The sequence below is a fragment of the Bombus pascuorum genome, chromosome 11 (genome assembly GCF_905332965.1).
Source record: "Bombus pascuorum chromosome 11, iyBomPasc1.1, whole genome shotgun sequence".
Lineage (NCBI taxonomy): Eukaryota > Metazoa > Arthropoda > Insecta > Hymenoptera > Apidae > Bombus > Bombus pascuorum.
In genome coordinates, this window is record NC_083498.1 from 5911125 (window position 1) to 5930270 (window position 19146).

The 19146-nt window shown below is 38.0% G+C and overlaps 1 protein-coding gene and 1 long non-coding RNA gene across 4 annotated transcripts in view; both read left to right on the top strand.

Annotated features, from left to right (window-relative positions):
• Nucleotides 1-19146, top strand: part of LOC132911628 (complexin) — a 330756-nt gene that overhangs the window by 300393 nt on the left and 11217 nt on the right. For all 3 annotated transcript variants that reach the window (XM_060968358.1, XM_060968359.1, XM_060968360.1), the window contains one exon: nt 18353-18482. In XM_060968358.1, coding sequence (XP_060824341.1) covers nt 18353-18482 — 130 coding nt within the window. The remainder of the gene's footprint in view (nt 1-18352; nt 18483-19146) is intronic.
• Nucleotides 1-19146, top strand: part of LOC132911631 (uncharacterized) — a 271608-nt gene that overhangs the window by 241245 nt on the left and 11217 nt on the right. The gene's annotated exons all lie outside the window — the stretch shown is intronic.

Consider the following 19146-nt stretch of genomic DNA (forward strand, 5'->3'; position numbering starts at 1 on the left):
CGAAAAACAGCGTTCATTTAACCGTTCGACCACGGCGTCACCCCGTTATCTCCAAAGCCGTTTCGCGATTAATGCGTTTATTTTACTAAATGCCACGCGAAGCGTTTTTCGCTCCCGTAAAAAATACAGATATTTGCAATCGACTGAAAATACTATGAAAGTCCGGATGAACGTTGTCGAGGGTTTCATAGTGTTCGTACAGCGAAATATTTAGCGAGTAAATTAAAAATTTACCCCGGCACCGCTCGTAAATATTCCGACAATTTGTTCGATTTGTAGCAACAATACGTGAATTTCACCAGAGTAATTACAAATTAGAAATTAACGACCAAATGGTAATTAGAAACAACTTTTACTGCTTTCTCGTAAAATTAAGGGACATAAGAATACACTCTCTATTTAGAAACATATATATATATTACCATTTATATTACTACGTACTATGGCTTACGAAGATGTTCCAACGTTTATCACAAAATTTCTTTATTAATATACTACGTCCATTATACAAAACTTCTTAAAATTTCGTTAGCACTGTGATGGTACACGACTATCCTGATTATGATAGCCAAATTTGAAACCAATCTGAAAATATATGTAGAAATTACACGATATTTATGGCAGACGCACGCAGGAAAAGAAATCGTTATACAGCGTTAATTATCGTGGCTTATTAACATAATGAATAACCGACTGTTCAAATACTCTAGTAATCTTTGCCAAGTATAATCCCCCAACAAACATCTTGTAACTTTTGCATACATATTCAAATCGTTTACCAACATGACCAATATAATCACGATGATCATAGCATCCCGTAAAAGTTTCTACCCAGTATTTAAATATCACTGATTTTCTTAACACTTCGTATCTCAAGTTCGTGGTAAGGCGAGCAAATAACACGGCAGAAAGTGGTGGATAATTTATTAATTTCCAGGGAGAGAAAATTCGAGCAAGCATTTCGCGATTACTATGTAAATAAGGTAAAATAGGCGGGACTGAAAAGAGAGGTATAATTATTCGTCCGACAAGAAGACGTTAATCCAGCAAACGTCACCGAAAAGATAAATCGTCCGAGATGGCTGAGTTTCATGGCGGACGCTTACCCGTTTGCACGTATGCAAGCCGTCTAACAAGAACGGTCCCCGACTTAAAATGCAAATTTGATTACGAAGCGGCACTGCGAATACGGCGAACGGTCCGTCACGTTCGCAGCCTGTTCTTCCACACCTAAATATGGCCACGCGTAAGTGCACGTACGCGTACATCTCGAACACGCCGGGTTTCTCCAACACGAAAGTCGCGCCGAGTTTCTCCAACGCGAAAGTCACGCCGGTTGTTTATCACGAACCCGTATAAATCGAGCCAAGTGCAAGATAATTTCCGCTCGTGTTGCACGGAATTTCAGAGAATTGCGGAAACCAAAACGCGAATTCTCCGGCAGAAAGAGAAATAACATTAATCAGAGATATGCTAATTTTTAATAATAATTACGTGGAAAAAGGCACAATTCATCCTTAACATTCTGATCCAACGTTCCGAGTAATTTCATTTAACGTAGAATGGCTACAAATTGGCGTATCATTGTATTTATCGTAGCATTTATATGTAATAACAATTAACCAGATCTCGCATTATTTAGTAGTCTTCTTTTATGACTATAAGAGTTTAATATTATCAGAATGAAACATGCAACTTGATAAAAACTGCTTTTTTTAGCCGCATATAACCGCCGAGCAACTTTACTTCCCGAGATATACACGAAATTATGTTTGCCACTGTATGCTGTACTTCTTACAAATAGATTTCAATTAGACCTTAGGACTGATGTAGTTTGTACGTCAAAAAATTGTTCAGGTAGAACAGAGGACGCTTTTAACCTTTCCAAAGAACGATGAATTTATATTTTCCATAGCTTTCCTCATACTTTTCTTCGTGTAAGAAAATTAAACGAATATTCTGGTTATCCAGGATGGTCAGTAGATAGTGAGATTTGAATATCCTTATTGCGAACGCTTCAAGTCGTAGGAGGATTTTAATTTCGAGAAGTTTCGTGGTCTCGAGGTTTGGCGAGTCCCGTTCCTAGAAATGATTTGCCTAAAACGTTCGTTAGAAATTCCTTTAACTGTGAAGGAGGAACTGCCTTAAAGAAAGACATCGGTATTTTTAGTGGATATTTTAGTTACCGCGGAAAAAACTCTCTTTGAAGTGTCCATAAACTCTTGGCGTATTCAGTGACGAATGTTCCGACAACTTTTCGTGGTCGGGGCTCCGGTTGGCCAGACTTTGTGAAACATTCACAAGCGCGCGCCGTTGAAACGGAATTGTTTATCGTGGAACGTGTAGCAAAGCTGGCCGGTCATTGTTTGCGAGTTCCGTTCCATCAAAGCAAACTCAATCCTTTCTTGTTTTTTGCGGGATGAAAAGTGAGCAAAGCTTTATGCAAAGAAGGAATAAATTTCGAGATTCTCATAAAACTTCATTGAGAGTTGTTTCTATACGGAGCGTGCAGAATAAGAGGAACAAAATTTCTGACGTTACTGAAAGATTGTGAAAGAGTGCGCAAAGAGAGAGAGAGAAAGAGAGGAAAACGAGAGAACTATCGAAGAGAAAGATAATTTCTCAGCGTTTTTGACATTCGCCGGAAACCATCAGCACAATGCACCCAGTGTTCGGAAAGTTTTCCAACACGGCCGATTTACCGCGAAACAAACGACGAAATGAAAAAAAAAAAAAAAGAAGAATTGAACAAAGAACGAAGAGATAGAAAGGACAAACAGATGTCACGCGAAATCGTACTATTGTCAATCCTGATGTATTGTCCTGTCAGGATGTAGTCAGCGGCGCTGACATGACCCAGATGGAATCGAGGGCTCTCACAGAATAATCGAGAAAAATACGTCCCGGTATGCATTGTACGCATTAAATGAATAACTCTCGAATCATCAGCGTGACGTCGCGCAATTAAATCTTGTCGCGTTTGTTCGTCGAGTGCTTGTAAAATTATTGTCGATAAACGCGTGTACGAAGATAGGACCACTTTGAAAATGACCGTTCGATCCGATACCCGATTGTCCCTAAACAATTGAAAGTTAATAGGGCATTGCTTTTGACGTAAAAAATTTCCAACCAATCTGTATGGAAGACAACGAGTTCGAAATATTGGCCACTCTGACGAAATGCTGCAATTTCTATGAAAACAAAGATTTCAATACCCTCTCGACGATTTGGAAAATTAACGAGGGCTACTTATTATCGAATATCAGAACAATAGAAGATTAAAGAGACACTTAAAGGGACACACGGTAGAAGAGCGATATATTTGCATTATTACGTGAAAAAATGATTAGACATTTAAACAAGCGTTTATAACGAGATATCTGGTACCGGAACATCTTCATTTTTCTCGGACAAAACAATTTATTGGCGACAAATCGAGTAACCTTGAAACCCTAAAAAACGTAACAAATTCTCTTTCTAATAATGTGCATAGATTGATGCCAAATTCTTATAGAAATTCATATTTTTACAAGTCTAAGTAAAAAAGCTACAACCTTGATAAAGGTTTGTTCCATTTTCTTGATACTATTTACAACGTGCAGGTACTTTGCTTCGAATATTCCACACATTTCTGTCTGATTTCGTACATTTTGCACATTTAAATTTTGCATAAATATCTAAAGTAGCCTAGTCTAGATATAATAATATGACATGATCGCTATTAAGGTGCCTTGTCCTCCTTCGAACGCGTGCGTTCATAGAATATACTACGAACGCACGCGTTCGAACCAGGACCAAATGCACGAAATCGTTGATTTCGATGTTCGTGGAAATTCAGCGGAAAAATACGAGTTAGGAAAATTGAGACCGTTTTGCATCGGCATGTAGGAAGCATCGTGTCATTCCTGAAATATCAGTCCCTCGTTAAACGGAACCGAACCTCATCCGGCTATCTCGTTACCAGGGTTCAGTTCTCCCACTGCTTTCCAACGCACTTTCATACGCTCTTCAGCCTAGCTGTTTAGCCGGTATAAATTTAAATTTCGCCAGGACTTTGCAATCTCCACGACAAATAATCCGGATCGCGTTTTATCAAAGCTTCTGTGACGAGAAATAAAAAGTTGGGAACGTTATCCCCGGTCTTAGCTTGGCTGCGAGCGGCTCTGTATCGGCGTCGAGGATCGTTCAGTCAGAATTAATAAAGATTGATACTTCATTAGCCGAGACATCGAAATCCTCCGTGAAAGTCTTTTCGCGATATTTTCCCGGAGGATCCCTTATCCACCTTTTCCAGCAACAATGAACGGAAAACTCGAGATATAATAACACTGGTGATCCCCTTGAGAATAAAGATGTATTCTTAAGCGGACGCTATTCCGCAAGAAGATTTCCTTCGGTAATCGCGCTGGCACGACGGGGTCAAAGAAAATCCGATTACGGGCCTCGGCTAATGATCATCAAGAAGAGATTTCGTTATATGGTCCTTAAGAAATTCCGCTTAGGAATCGGCTCCTCCAGCTTCTGGAATATCCTACACAGTATAATTAAAAATACCACAACGTCTTTCCGTTTCAACTGTTGGACACTTAATGACTCGAATGCGATTCAGGTTTAATAGCGAGTGAAAGAAGATAGTGAGCAGAAAGAAACAGTGAAATAACAAGTCAAACTTACGTTAAAGAAGATAATGTATTTTCTATTTACTCGCGTGCACTGGAAGAAATAAAGTCGTAAAGAAAAGCCATAAATCTAAGGAAATGTACGAGATACGAGTAGGTCGCGAGCGCAACGGCCAGGAAATCGAATATTAGAATCTACGATAATGATTTAAAAATGCATAAATCGAGACACGGTCTAGTTTCTATCGCAAAAGTCTATATACATTTATTGAATCTTGTGTATTCGATATATTAAAAGAAATTAGTAAATATGCGCTTTCTTTTAGAGTCGTTTAAATTTCTAGATCGACAAAGTAACTTTTAATTCACTCGGAACATTTTTCTTACAAGTATCAACAAATGATAAATATTTAGTTGGAAAAGAACGAAGAAGGGACAAAGTTACACGTGTGATTACGATGTTTTTGATTTTTATCGCTACCAAGGAAATTACATTAGCTATATCGATAGAGAATATACGAGATATCGATATAACATCAAGTCTAGTTTGTTTTATAATATCATATAAATACAAAAGGTATATGCAAATTTCTGTAACATTGTATTTCGTATTTTATTTTTTCGCTTTTCCTGCTAATAAAAGCGTAGGTAATAAATTACGTTGGTTGTTCAAATACGCGTTCGAATTTGATCGATAAAAATATTTAACGTCAGGAAATTGCTGAACCTATAAGGTCTTTGCTTTAATATCTCGAATTTAAGAAGCATACGAAAACGCGTAATGAGAGTAAAAAGAAAAAAAAAACAAGAAAATATCTCACGATCATATAACAGGGAGAAAAAAGAGATTTGAAATCTGAAGACGCAGTGGAGCATGGAATTTAAAAGTGGAATTTAAAACTTTATTTAAGTCTGTCGTTGCGGAAATTCCAAGTTATGAAAAGAACATTTCCTTTTCTTCCTTTTTAAAACTTTCTTCTCAATTAGGGACGGGCTTTTTAAAACATGGAAATAAATATTGAACAACCTTTTTTTCTATACCTCGAAACGTTCTTTGCTAATACGTAGAATGTAAAGCTCATTTATGCAAGTTTGCAAAACGAACTGTTTTTCCGCGATTCGAAAAAGGTCGTCTCGTTTTACGTCTCTCTTCTGTGTCTCTCAATTAACTCGAACAATTAATTAAAAATCCTCGAGACAGTGGCGACAGACCAACATCCGTTCGTCTCGATGGCTCGATGAAACAATGGAAGCGACTTACGCAACTGAAGTAATGACATTCGATATGGTGAACTCTGATGGACTTTTTCTAATTAAAAATTTCTCTCGTGTCTTTGCTGATGTTTATTATTGAACGAGTAATATATAACAGATATTGAATTAACCATTCTTGTATAATTTATATTTCCTTCGTTTCAATCGTTTTTTCTCACTCGTATTGAATAACGTTGCAGTAATCAATTATTATCGTACGTTTAAATATATTTGAGAAACTTCTCAACCATCATATAAATTCAATAAAATCATTATATAAATTTGAGAAACTTTTAGGAAAGAGGACTGATAAATAATATTGGAAGTTTTATTTCTAGCTTTGGAAAAATTATATTAAACCATCAATGATCATTCAGAACCGAGTATAATTATATTTGCATATTAGTATGGAAAATTCAGAAAAGAATGCTGTTTAATTTGTAGGAAAGGTAATTTGCTGGATTTTATAACAATGACGCAAGCAAAATTATAAAATAATTTCAGTATTCAAAGGTAGTTGCTGATGCCCATAAATTGCATCGCTATTATACAAACAATGTAGATATCCAGTCCAATTTGCTGCATTTGCATGTCAATGATGAAATAATACTATGCAACATACGTGTGTGCGCTTGTATAAATTCTCATTGACATTCAATATTTCATAGCTAATGTTTATTCTCGCTATTCCGTATAACTAATTTATTTTTACATCTCTATTACTAAGTTCAAGCATTAGGAAAACAAGATAAATCGAAACAAATCAGCTTATTAAAAAATGGAATTATTATATCTTTTGAAACTTTGAAATAATACAATCTATATATTTCATGCAATAATAAAAATTTCGCCAGTTACAAATAATACAATTAAGTTGTTTCTTACCTATACTTTTCTCTCTTTGTCACTGATAAATCTGTGCTATGAAATTTGTCTCTTGATTTCGTGCATTCCATAAATAATTTCGACAGCCAGATTCGAATTTCATCAACAGGATACACTCTATTAAATTTTCTGAATCATTCATTTAAACCACGTTCATTTTCATTTCACCGGGGTTTAAATCAAAAGATGATAAGAATCGATATATAATTCTCAATTATTTTCTCGAAACTCTTGCAGACAATTATTGCAAATTTGTCTACCTATTCCGAATCATCGTTTTACATGAATATATAATTTTGACTCTCAATTATCACGTTTTTCACAAGATCGGCAGATGTCCTAATATCTATGAACGAAGATGTACGCGTCGTTTTATGCGATACAAATCGATAAAAAGTAGACAACCTTTTGGTCGAAATCATTTTTAAACGTCGTGGGTATATAGGAGGAGATGGCGCGCAAGGGATGTTACGGAAATGAAGCATCTCAACTTTGTCGAGGGTCTGACCGGACGAACATAAATTCAGCAAAAAAACGGACAGCGTGAAATAGGAATATCCATATGGAACGAGTATTCTAATATGATACGTTAGGATTTATCGTCGTGGCGACCTGCCACTATATCACCATTTTTGGCAGTATTATCGTGGAAAAATGCTACTGTCGTTCCTCTGTTAAGCGATCGATAGGTTTTGATAGCGGAATATGGTCGGCGAATGGAAATCGAGGTTTCGACCAACCATCCATCTTTGATTCTCGTTAACGCACCTTGCGATTTTCTAAACTTCTATTAGAACGAACCAATCGAAAAAAAAGTTCGCATTTTTCCCTTTCTTTTTTTTATTATTTTTTTTTTTTTTTCTTTTTTTCTCGATAACGCTCTAACGTCGTTCGCTTTTCGACTCGAAGAGAAAATGTTGCCGCGCCATCTCCGGCACTTTGTTCCATCGGCGGCGGGTTTCCTGCTCTTTCCGAGAAATTGTCGAAGGAACGACATTATTGCACGTTGTCGTGACCAATCCCCATCGACGTCGTCGTTCCACCGCCGCTGTATTTTATTATGTACTTTATCGAATCTCTCGTAGCAGATGTATCTTCGAGGGACCGATGTTCCACCCAACGGCTCACTTCGTCCACACGACACGTTCAATTGCCTGTTTAACGTATGTTCTTCTTATTCTATTACCGTTTCCCTTCGTAGCTTGCGTCAGTAACAATTAGCGAAGGAAAAGGGTAAATGTAATTTAATCGATCGTCTTTAGCTAACTGTATTATTTTCTTTTATATTTGTACGTCTATCGATCTTGGCTGATGGCTCATTAACATCGTATAATGGAATAACTAGAAGCAGGAGATCGATTGATCTTCATTCAAATTTAATAACTCGTAAACGAAAGGGATCTTTGGTCTGGTGATTTGCAATTTATCTGTTTCGTATACGAAATTTTAAAAAGTTGATCTAAATCTTTTATATACGTTGAAATTTTGTAAACTAATCTCAGCTGTTGCTCGCTTAAGATTTATAATAACTTCAGCGTGCGTTCATCATTTCCTCTTTCTAATAAATTTCAATATGAAATTGCAAAAATCGTAACTATCTCTTTTCTCGTTTCTAAAGAAACCACTGTTTATGTTTGCTCGATTTTTTAAAAGAGAAATATACAATCGAAACTATGCCATATTCAGACGTAACTCACCGATGTAAATGACTTCGCTATTAAAAAATGAAATTTATCTTTCTATTCTGCGAGCCGTGCGTTAACGTCGTACAAGTTTATTAGGATTTAGATTAGAGAAATTAGGCTACGTACAAGACCAACCGAATATAGTAACAGATTTCGTAATTCGTGTCACGAACGATGTTGTTACGTTGGTTAAAGTCTGACCAAGAATAGAACGATTCTGAATCGCGAGCCAAGGAGATACGAGCCTTTTTTACGTTTCGATAGGACCGTAATCGGTGAAACTACTTTAATGTTCATAACACGCAAGCACGCGATTCCCGTGCAGTCACGAGCAAAGCGCACTATTGTATTTGAAATTGTTCGTCGCAATTGCAGAAATCGCGAAACTCGCTTTTACGTTATTTTATTTTCTTTTATTTTATTCCATTTTACTTCCTTGTGAACTTTAAATATTGAACAAATTTCATCACCATGTATTACCATTTAAAGTCACAAATAATACTAATGACGAATACCGACATACTCAGAAATCTTGCCCCTATCCTTTAAAATTTATTAAATTTATAAAGTATCCAATGTTGATAAGCACGTAACACTTTTAGTTTCCACGTGATACCGATTGGTAGACACCAATTAATCAATTGATAAATATTTTTCAAAAATGTAACCAGTGTATTATCGACAAAGTCGAACGAATAATCTCCGATTATCTGAATCTTTGTCGTCGTATCATTTTTATATTTGATGTTCCATTTCAGTATTTACATAAATTGATTACGCGAAAATATTTCTGAATACAAAAATTCCTGCCTAATCGTGCAGATCAGCTACGTTCGTGACATTCGTGCTCGCGTTCCGATAATCGTGCTTCTACTGTATTTCGATTCGTGCTTTCCATGAATATTCAAAAATTCAACTAGCGATAGCGAAGCTACTTTGAGAATATAAATCGATGATTAATCGTAAGACTTGCAACGAAAAACAAACACGTCCGATAATGCGGGTCGCGTGCCAGGCAAGTATAAAAAATGGATTACAAGCTCGGGCAGCTGAAGCCGAAGCTGCGATGAAATAAACGAGCTGAATTATGGATGCATAAATATATCCAACAGGTGCAGAGGAACAATGTTATCTATGTCGATTCGCGACAGGTAGCTCGCGCCTTTTGCCTTCTAAATTTCGCTGAATTTCATAACAGCGAAAGTATTGCTATATATATACAGCAGATCATGATCGTGATGTATTGCCAACAAATTTACGATATCGTAACTGCCGGTTAATAGCAAGCGCAATACGATCGGGGTGAAATGTAGTCGCAAAGACCTTGGGCAGAGAATACTTGGCTAATCCTGTTGTGTTAAAGAAATGTAGACACATTAACAGATCAAAGACAAAGATAGAGGAAGATGCTAACGAACTTAATGAATACCAATGAGGATCTTGGTTAACGCGTTTCCTGTCCTATTTACTTTTCCTTCTATGTTGTTTCTCTGGTAATATTGGATTTATGCAAAACATTCCATTCGTCTCTTTTTCCTTCTACGAGAATGCAATTTATTTCTTTATTGAAATATTTTCCCTTACGTTCAAGTATATTTCGCTGTTTCTTTGATAATTCGCTGATTTAATCGCCAAAAACTGAAAACTTAGTTTTCAAATAATTACTCGCGTAATTCCTGTTGCGTCCGTTATTTAACTAAATAATTATAATTGCATTTTCAATACCTCGAACCTATCGTCTTCTATCTGCAGAGGAGAATTTTCTTTCTTATTAAAGTTTATAGTATATATTTTAGTAAAATTTCTTAGTAAAGTTATTATCAAACTTTATCGAATTTGTATTGGAACACACGTACAAGAAACTGACAATAGCAAAGATACATTAATACCTAAACGCAAAATAAAACATACATACATTCCAATGCGTATAGTTTTAATCTCTGTGAATTTAATGTAGAAAAATATCCAATTTCATTAAAAAATTACACGAAACATTTCTCGGCTATTTCCAGCGACGAGAAACGACAGCGTGCGTGTGTTAGCAATCAAACGTACCGTGTAACAAAAATTATACGTAGCTCTGAAATTGTTCATATTCGCATGCAATAAATCGAAATTGCAAGACGACGGGCATTATTCGAAATTTTTTACCGGTGTCTCGACAATGGTCTCTATGAAATTCAAACAGGCTGCCCGGACGCGAAAGAAATAATACGCTGGGATATCGTCACGTAGCCCGTCAACGTTCTCGATATCCAAAAGCCGGTTGTCTTTCTCAGCGGTGATCCACGAATCAGGGAATATGAGTACAAGTCTAAAACGGAACGAGGATAGAAAGAACGGACGAGGAAAGTGTAAAATGGGGAGAAGAGAAACAGACAGCTTTCCAATTTCGCAAATTCATGACCCACGGAAACTTCGCCGGTGTCTCTTCGCCAGACTGACTGGTGTCAATAAAATCACATGGAAATACTGAGAAACGGGTGCAGAAGGGGCAGGGGGGTGAAAAGAGGTGGCTACGTATCAAATTGACGGAAAGTCAAAGTTTTAAATCAGCCACCAGACGCGCTCTCTCTCTCCTACATTCTCGTTATTCGCTCTTTCCCACTTACTCTCCTCCGATAGTTACACGCGCTCCTCAACATTTCAATTTTCATTGATTACAAAATTTAAGGAGTAAAACCGTTCGACAGATTTAAATTGATCGTACGACTGTTTATAACATTTACGTTAGGAAAACAAGCTTATATTCGATGTGTAAGTTAGTACCGTAAGCTTGGATGGTTTACAACATCGTAGTTTGGAAAACAAGTTTGTATCGAATATGTAAGCTAGTATCGCAAAGTTAGGATAGATGTAAAACCAAAGACAAATTTCTTGGTTGACATAAAGAATGTTCAATCAGCCAAGAAAATCAACGGACGGGAATGGAGACAGATATTAACGAAGTTTCGTTACATACGGCATTGCCTATACAGAAATATAAATATCAATTTCAATCATTCACTAAATAATCCATTACAAGTGTGTGTAAACAGCATCGCTCAAAAATCTTAAGTTTTATTCGTTTCAAAATTGGACAGGTGTAAGTGGCAGTAAAACGATATGATAAAGTTTCATTTAACTTGGTATTTTATATAACCAAAAAAAGTAACTGACGTATAAAATGTTAAGGCGAGTAATGCAAGGTAATATAAAGTTCATAATGTACGTCAAATATCGAAGTTTTATTAAAGATAGAAAGATTCTAAAACCTTCGAACGTGAGTATATATGTATAACACTATCACCAGTTTAATTAAACTTCATCGATACCTACTTCTACTACTTATGCGCTTATTTTTGTCACTGACTGCATTCACTTATATATCTATCTATCTGTATGCAACGTGTATGCAACATCTTGCTCTCGAGATGTTCCAAATGAGATCCGTTCGCCTAACATACGTATTCCACTACGTGTTCTTTGTAATAGATGTGACACGACGCATCGATCACCACTGTCGTTAGATTCTAAGCTGAGTTACGTTTAAATATCGTTCTGAACAGGAGCTCGATCAGGCGAGACACGAACTACGTGTCAAGCTAATTAGCTTTCGACGCGATAATTAAAATCCGGCGTCTGATCGATATCGTGTTTATAGCACGAATACCCTGGCGGGCGTCAAAGGTGACGCTGACGAAGAAGAACGAGAGGAACGGGTAGAAAAAAGAAGAAGAGGGGAGAAAAAGAGCCGCGAAAGTAGAGAACCGAAGAACAAGACGGCTGACAACGTAAGAACAACGAGCGCAACCCGGACGAGGTCGACGTGGGAGAAAGGAAGAAGAACGGCAGACAACGACGACAGGAGAAGCGAAGAGAGAAGATTAAACTTAACTGGGGTCAAATTGACTCTAGTAGGGAGTCCCTGCATTCAATATGGCGACTTCCTAATAGAGTCAGGCTGACTCCTTTTAAGACGTTCAACGGACCATCGTGAAAGTACTTAAGGATGCGCACGTCGAAACAAGTTAAGGCTACTTGTACTACAAAGTGTCGGTTATAATGCGATAAAAGCATTGACGACAGAATCGGTATCGGTACGTTATTCCTAGAGAGTGTGTCAGCGTTACGTGAATGGAAAATGTAAGTATTAGGACACTCGCTGGTTTCATGCGAAATGTGACAATTAATCTAAATTTTCGAGGAGACGATTAATCGACGAAGATTGTGATTCGATGTAACGAAATTTGTACAAACTGTGTATTTGCAGAAATTACAGAAATATGGTAAATTACTGTAATAATACTATTTAGTCTTTCAGCCTAAATTGTGTCGAAAAACTAGCAGATGCACCAGATGAAAACTTGAAGAATTCTGTAGAAAATCTGAATCTTCTGCAGCATATATTATATGAAATATCAATAAATACAAGACAGATACTCTAATCTTATTGTATGGCATTGATGCGATTACTATTGTAATATTGAATATGGTTTCTTCATAGTCTAACGTCCTATAAAGTGTGCTAATATTTATGAAAGGGGAAGTAAACGATACGCAGCTTTTAAATATACACGAGAGTTATTTGTACATTTGTACATTTATCGTACTGTTAGCTATTTAACAAAGATATATCATACTATGACGTTACGTACTGATAATTTCGCGAACAAAGTGAAACGAGCATTCATAACATCTTTTCCCGATTTTGCATGCTATGAACGTATCAGGCAATAAATTCTCGCTTTGTAGAAAGAGCACCGTGAAATTACAGATTTTAATGTAGCCACAGTTGCAGTCACGTACGCCCAATTAGAAAATTAATTTACGTAATTGGTACATCAAATTTAATTAAACTCCTGTAATTACAACGTACTGATTAATAAAATATCATAAACGATGCGTATCGGTGGCACTTTCGAAATTGTTTATCGGCCGCAACAGATAAAAATTAAACAGTAAAATTCCCTTTCTCTCGAAATGAAACGAATGGTGACACAACAATAATGGCATGATATATCGGTAAACTGCGAATGCTTATGCATTTATGGAAAACCTCAAAGCAAAAAAAAAATGCACAGAATGCGACAAACATGTAAAAATTGTATAGAATATAAAATCTCTTTCTAAACCGCAGAAAACAAAATTCTTTTTTTTTTGAAAACCAAACAAAATGCTAGATAGAAGATTTTATGCGATAAGAGCACAATACTCGTTATAGTATTCGACGAGTGAAACAAATCTCTGCTTAGATCCCATTGCTTTAGACGTGTTCGTAAGAATATCAATTTGCATAAACATTCGCGGTCTACTTATTGGTCACCCTATTTTCCCCTTCTTTTTATTTTTTCAATTTTCACGGGAACGGCGACAGGAACAACGCGACAGAAATATTCGCTGATCGTGAAAAATAGTCATGATTCGGCAGAAATTGAAAATTGAACACGCACCGGCGATTCGCCAGTTACAAAAGTTGATGAGAATATCGCGATGTCATTGCGCGCCAAATTCCTTTACAAATGAAATCACGGCGCGAGTAACACGCTCGTATAAAGAAATCGTAATTTCCAGCGATGTAATTAATGGAAACAGTTCTCGTTCAACGATAAATCGATCTTTCGCCTCTGTCGTATTCGAAACACACATGGAAACGTGGGTCGACTGTTACCCTCCCCCCGGGATTCAACAACGAACAATTTACAAATAGTTGCGTTTGCTTCGTAACCAGCGGTGCTTGTACCGCGCTCGCACCGTCACGTGACAATTAGGCTGATTGTGAGAGACAGAAACTGCGCGAATACTAATGCTGTAACAAGATAGCTAGACAACATTGCGAACTAGGGATTTGATAACGTTCGCAAAGTTTCCGCTGTTACGAACACGTGTTACCATCGAACGATGTTGAGATACCATAAATATAACTGGTTTCGTGATTATCGATTATATACTTTACGTAAAACCAAGCTTTCTCGCGTTTTTCATAGTCATCGTCTTATTAAAAAATACTGATTCGTCACTGGTAGATATCGACGTTTATACCATTAGATGCTTCGTTATATTTATTATCCGTAAATTTTCAGCAAATTGCTATGAATCTTCTATTTAAATCGTTTAATTAATTACCAGATTAATTACCACGTTCTGCATTAGCAGATGTCGTAATACTTATAAACGAGTGTGTATGTCGTTATATTGATGGATATTCAATCGTTTTCCTAATAATCTCGGATAATTATCACATCTTCTGTGTGCACCTTTATACGTACACATACATACACATAACAACGGATCTAGCAATATGCTGAACTTAGCATTTGTGCGCACTTCAAACTTCTAACTCCGTATCGTTGAACTAGTACGTCATATTATAACCAAAACATACCATTAGACATACGGCGTAACGCTTCTTGAACTAGTTTTTAACAAGGAAACTGGTTACTAAAAATGTGCCGGGTAAAAATGTCGCAATGCGACGTGGCTTGCAGATGCGTCTAGGGCACACATACAGATGCAGCCATCCAACACGAGCGTACAAATCACAGAACGTAGCACCCGTGGCGAAAGAACGTTTGAAGACTTCCGGCCGTGATACGCGCGAGTGCGTCGCAATTATGCAAAGTGTTACGAGTCCCTGGGATTGCTCAACTTTTAGGATTAAAAAAAACCAGAGGGTCGAGAGGGAGGGCCGATAATTAAAAGGCGTTCCTTGACGCAAACGCAACATCACGAATTTGAAATTCCACGTGAGACGTGCTCGTAAACGTTGTATCGCAGAAGCGCGCGGTGCGTGTCGAGAAGCATTAATTAACGTCAGGATCGGCGCATCACATTTGACATCGTTGGGAGACTGGACCGCCGTTTATACACGCGCTATCTGTCTCCTTCGTGCGGCTTCACGGTGCTTGGGACGCGCCACTGTACACCCATTACAAACGGCCGTGCTGCTAATGGAACGGAACAGCGGAAAAACAAAGAGAGACAGATTTATCAGCAATACCCGTTAGCCCAGAGCAAACCGAATTTCTACTACGCTAATTAAATAAACCCAATCAACTTTTCCTATTTCTAAATATACTCGTCTCTCTGCCCTCGTGGTACAGTCAAATCACTGTCACACTACTACAACTTTTGTTCAAAAATATCGCGAAAATCTTTCTGTAAATCAACCTATAAACTTTCGTTGCTCGTGTTTAGGTGCGTTATTTTAGTTCTGTGACTCGAGTTCGAAGAAAACTGCGTAAGTCGATACATATTTATATGTACACTGTGTTCACCACTGTGAAACCACCTTACGAGATTTCCACACGTACGAGACGCGAGATACAAAGCGACAAGATATGATTAGAAGTATGGAGAGTGGAATTGTCGAACCGATTGAAAATAAGGGAGAAAGCCGTGCATTGTTCGTGGTTACAATTTCATTTTATTGTACTTTCGATAAAATAGAATGAACTATTCCGTTATATTGGATCTGCGGATATGAGGCAAGAAATAAACTAGCTTTTCCCAGCTAATATAATTCAATGTTACCTGGAGACGTTGTTGGTTGATATGATTTCAAACACTTCCTTTCTTATCACATTTTCACATTTCCCTAACCAATCGCGTATTCACATCGACGTACTTCTATCGAGTCACGCTATGATACAAAAGAAAAGGTTTTGTATGTTGAAATCGAAGAAACCCGAGTGAAACAGAATATCCAAATAAGGCGAAACCTTTACAGCCCTCGAATTTCATCTCTTCCCGTAAGATTCCAATGATAAATGTTACACCAAACTAAATTCCAATTTGTTATTATTTCGTAGCAGAATATCCAGAGAAATATGCGTTTGAATTTTGATCGGGCAAAGTTTTTCGCAGAAAATCTCTCGTGACAACGATATCGAATCGGACAGCGCGTCCAGTGAAAGACGCGTGTAGTCGCATGGCGCGGTAACAAAAGAGCGATGCGAGACTTGGGACAAAACGCGAAAAGCCTTTGCAAAAAGGGAGATGAGAGGGCCGAACAGCGGAGAACAACAACGAAACAGACGGAGAATTTATAGTGTTTGTAGATATAGCCGCAATACGCGTATTCCACGGTCGGTTACAATGCCACGATAGAGGCAACCGGCACCCGTACAGCCGATCACGTGTCTGGCTTGTACCGCAATCGGGCTCATTGTCTGCCGACAAGAGTGGCGTGGATACAAAGCGTCAGAGCTGAGTTACTCGCTGCATGTAGCTAGGTAGCGAGCGCATGCAGCCGTCATTGCGGTTCGATGCAACTAGACAATCTAGTGTAAATAGGGGTACGGCGGCGCGGGTATGTTGTTACGTGCCGATCTCCTGTTGCAGATCCTCGAAATCATGAGGCAGATTCGATGATACGAAGCCGAGATTGAAATTGTCCAGCTAATACGATTACGGAACACTGCGTGAGGGCTGGCTAATAGCCGCGCGTCGATGCTCCGTGTGATGGACGCGATTGACTGTTTGAGTTTTAAGCCGATTGTCCGAAAACGATTCTTCCGTAATCTGACCATTCCGATTTCATGCTACCGTAACTGTGGAAATGGTAAAAGCAAAGATCGTGAACAGCAACAAATGACAGTAGAAAATGTCAGCAGAGAATGTTTTAGATTTATGATACTAGCGTCGCGATTCGAAATATCGCTGACAATACGACATGTGATATTCGCTAGACAGAAGTCACGACTAGACGGATATTTATGCTCTTGTGGCAAGTTTAAAGTTATAGGAAAAGTTCCGTCTAAATAGAAGCTATCCAGGACCATTCGCGGTGTTTCCTTGTAAATTAATGGGAACAGCCAAAGGCTTCTCGATAGAATCGCACATAGATCGATATTTGGTCGTGAGATAACTTTTTACGTCGCGGATGTTTTTGTGGCTATCGTTGTTCATTAAATTCGAGGCACGAAGGGATGACACCTCCTTTAAAACGCTTTCGATGTTAAAGTCTGAAAGAAAGGTTGTCGCTCTCGACTACTTCGTCGCGTTACAACTTTCTTGTTAGCGAAGTTTGGAAATATACTGTCGTCGAGTGTCTTCAACGTGGCCACGTAGCGGTACACCAACTTCGATCGAGAAAACTTCGCGATTGAGCTTCTCGCACTTTGGTCAAAGGTATCTGTCTATCGCTTCAAAGAAAATCTGACCGGAATACTCGTTAACGGGTCCCGCGCGTTTCCTCTTCGCTTGCTTCACAGAAAGTCAATCGCGAAACAAAACACAGTCCGAACGTTCGTTTCGTTTGAAGATCATCCATCGTAAACGCTCGTGTAAGTAAGTTTCGTTTAACTACGCAGACGGACGTGAAACAGGATTAACGTAGAATAGGATTTAAACGACGATCCAACAGATATCAAGCGAAAAGCATTTGTTACGTGACTCGTAAAACTTGTCGAATTCGTGCTCAGACTTGGTAAAACGTATATTCCTATCTCTATTGTCTATTTTTTAATTAATTAGGAGGCTACACCTTCAGACGTTTAAGCATAAATAAAATTTGGGAATTTTTCTTATAAATAGTTAATAATAATATCGAACTGGACTTGACATTCTATTTTACTCGATTTTTCCAATTTCTTGGTTCGCGAGTAGAATCCCTTTTGAAAGCTTCGAGAAACTTAAAACGATACATAAAAGTACAAGACTTATGTATCTTATTAATGAGAAAGTCTTCGTGAAATAATAAGATATATGAAAAAGACTTTCGTACGATATTCCATACCTCTGGAATATTAAAGAGACTGTTTAAAAGATTTCGATTTTTCGGTGCCTCCTTAATTGAAAAGTCTTTGTCAGACGAAAAGATAAAAGGAAAGCTTACGTATGTCGCGAGTTTTTCGCTAAGTACAAACGCGTTCTTTTGTAACCGGTAATTCTCCTTTTGTTCACTCGCTTTTCGTTTTTCCGTTTCAGTATAACATAAAGAAGCGAGAAGAAGTACAAGAAATGACCCAAGAAGAGCCGAATCCTTTGATGCGCAAGAAGAAGACGCCAGAGGAATTGGCTGCGGAAGCCGAGGCGGAAGACGAGGACGAGATTACAAGTATGTACACGAGTCAATTGCATTCGCTCATCACACTCGGTACACACGACCCTTCGCGAAGAGGTTGGCCAGGGAAACCATGGCCATGGAACGGGGTTAAGAACGAGAAGCTACAAATTCACGGAACACGTTCACCGAGTGGAGCTGCCTGACGAATTAATGCAGTGGCGCTCAGACACGGCAAGGGATGATCGATGAAGGGTTAACGAGCCTTGGCTAGAAATCAAACAACTGCAATCCTCCACTCGGTTTCTGAGTAAATTCAACAGAAGCCGGTTGCATGCCACGATCCTCGTTCAGTTTCACGGCGAAATCGATGTTTCGTAATTGAGAGAGCTTGAAAAACTGCCAGCCAACTTTCAGCCGTGTAGTCATTCATTTGCGTTTTTCCATTCTTTTGTAACTAAACTGGGACACTATAGCGCACGCATACTCATTTATACACGATATACAGGCTGAATAAAATACAGGAAATATCGGGAATCGTAGTACAATGCCACGAGGATATCTCGTGAAACTGTACATCCTCGCACTATCAAAAATCTTACGATAATTATTATATCTCTTTCGAGATTGGACAAATGTAAATGACAATAAAACGATGCGATGGAGTATCGTTTAACTTGGTATTTCGTATAACGAAAGTAAGAAGTAACTGACGTAC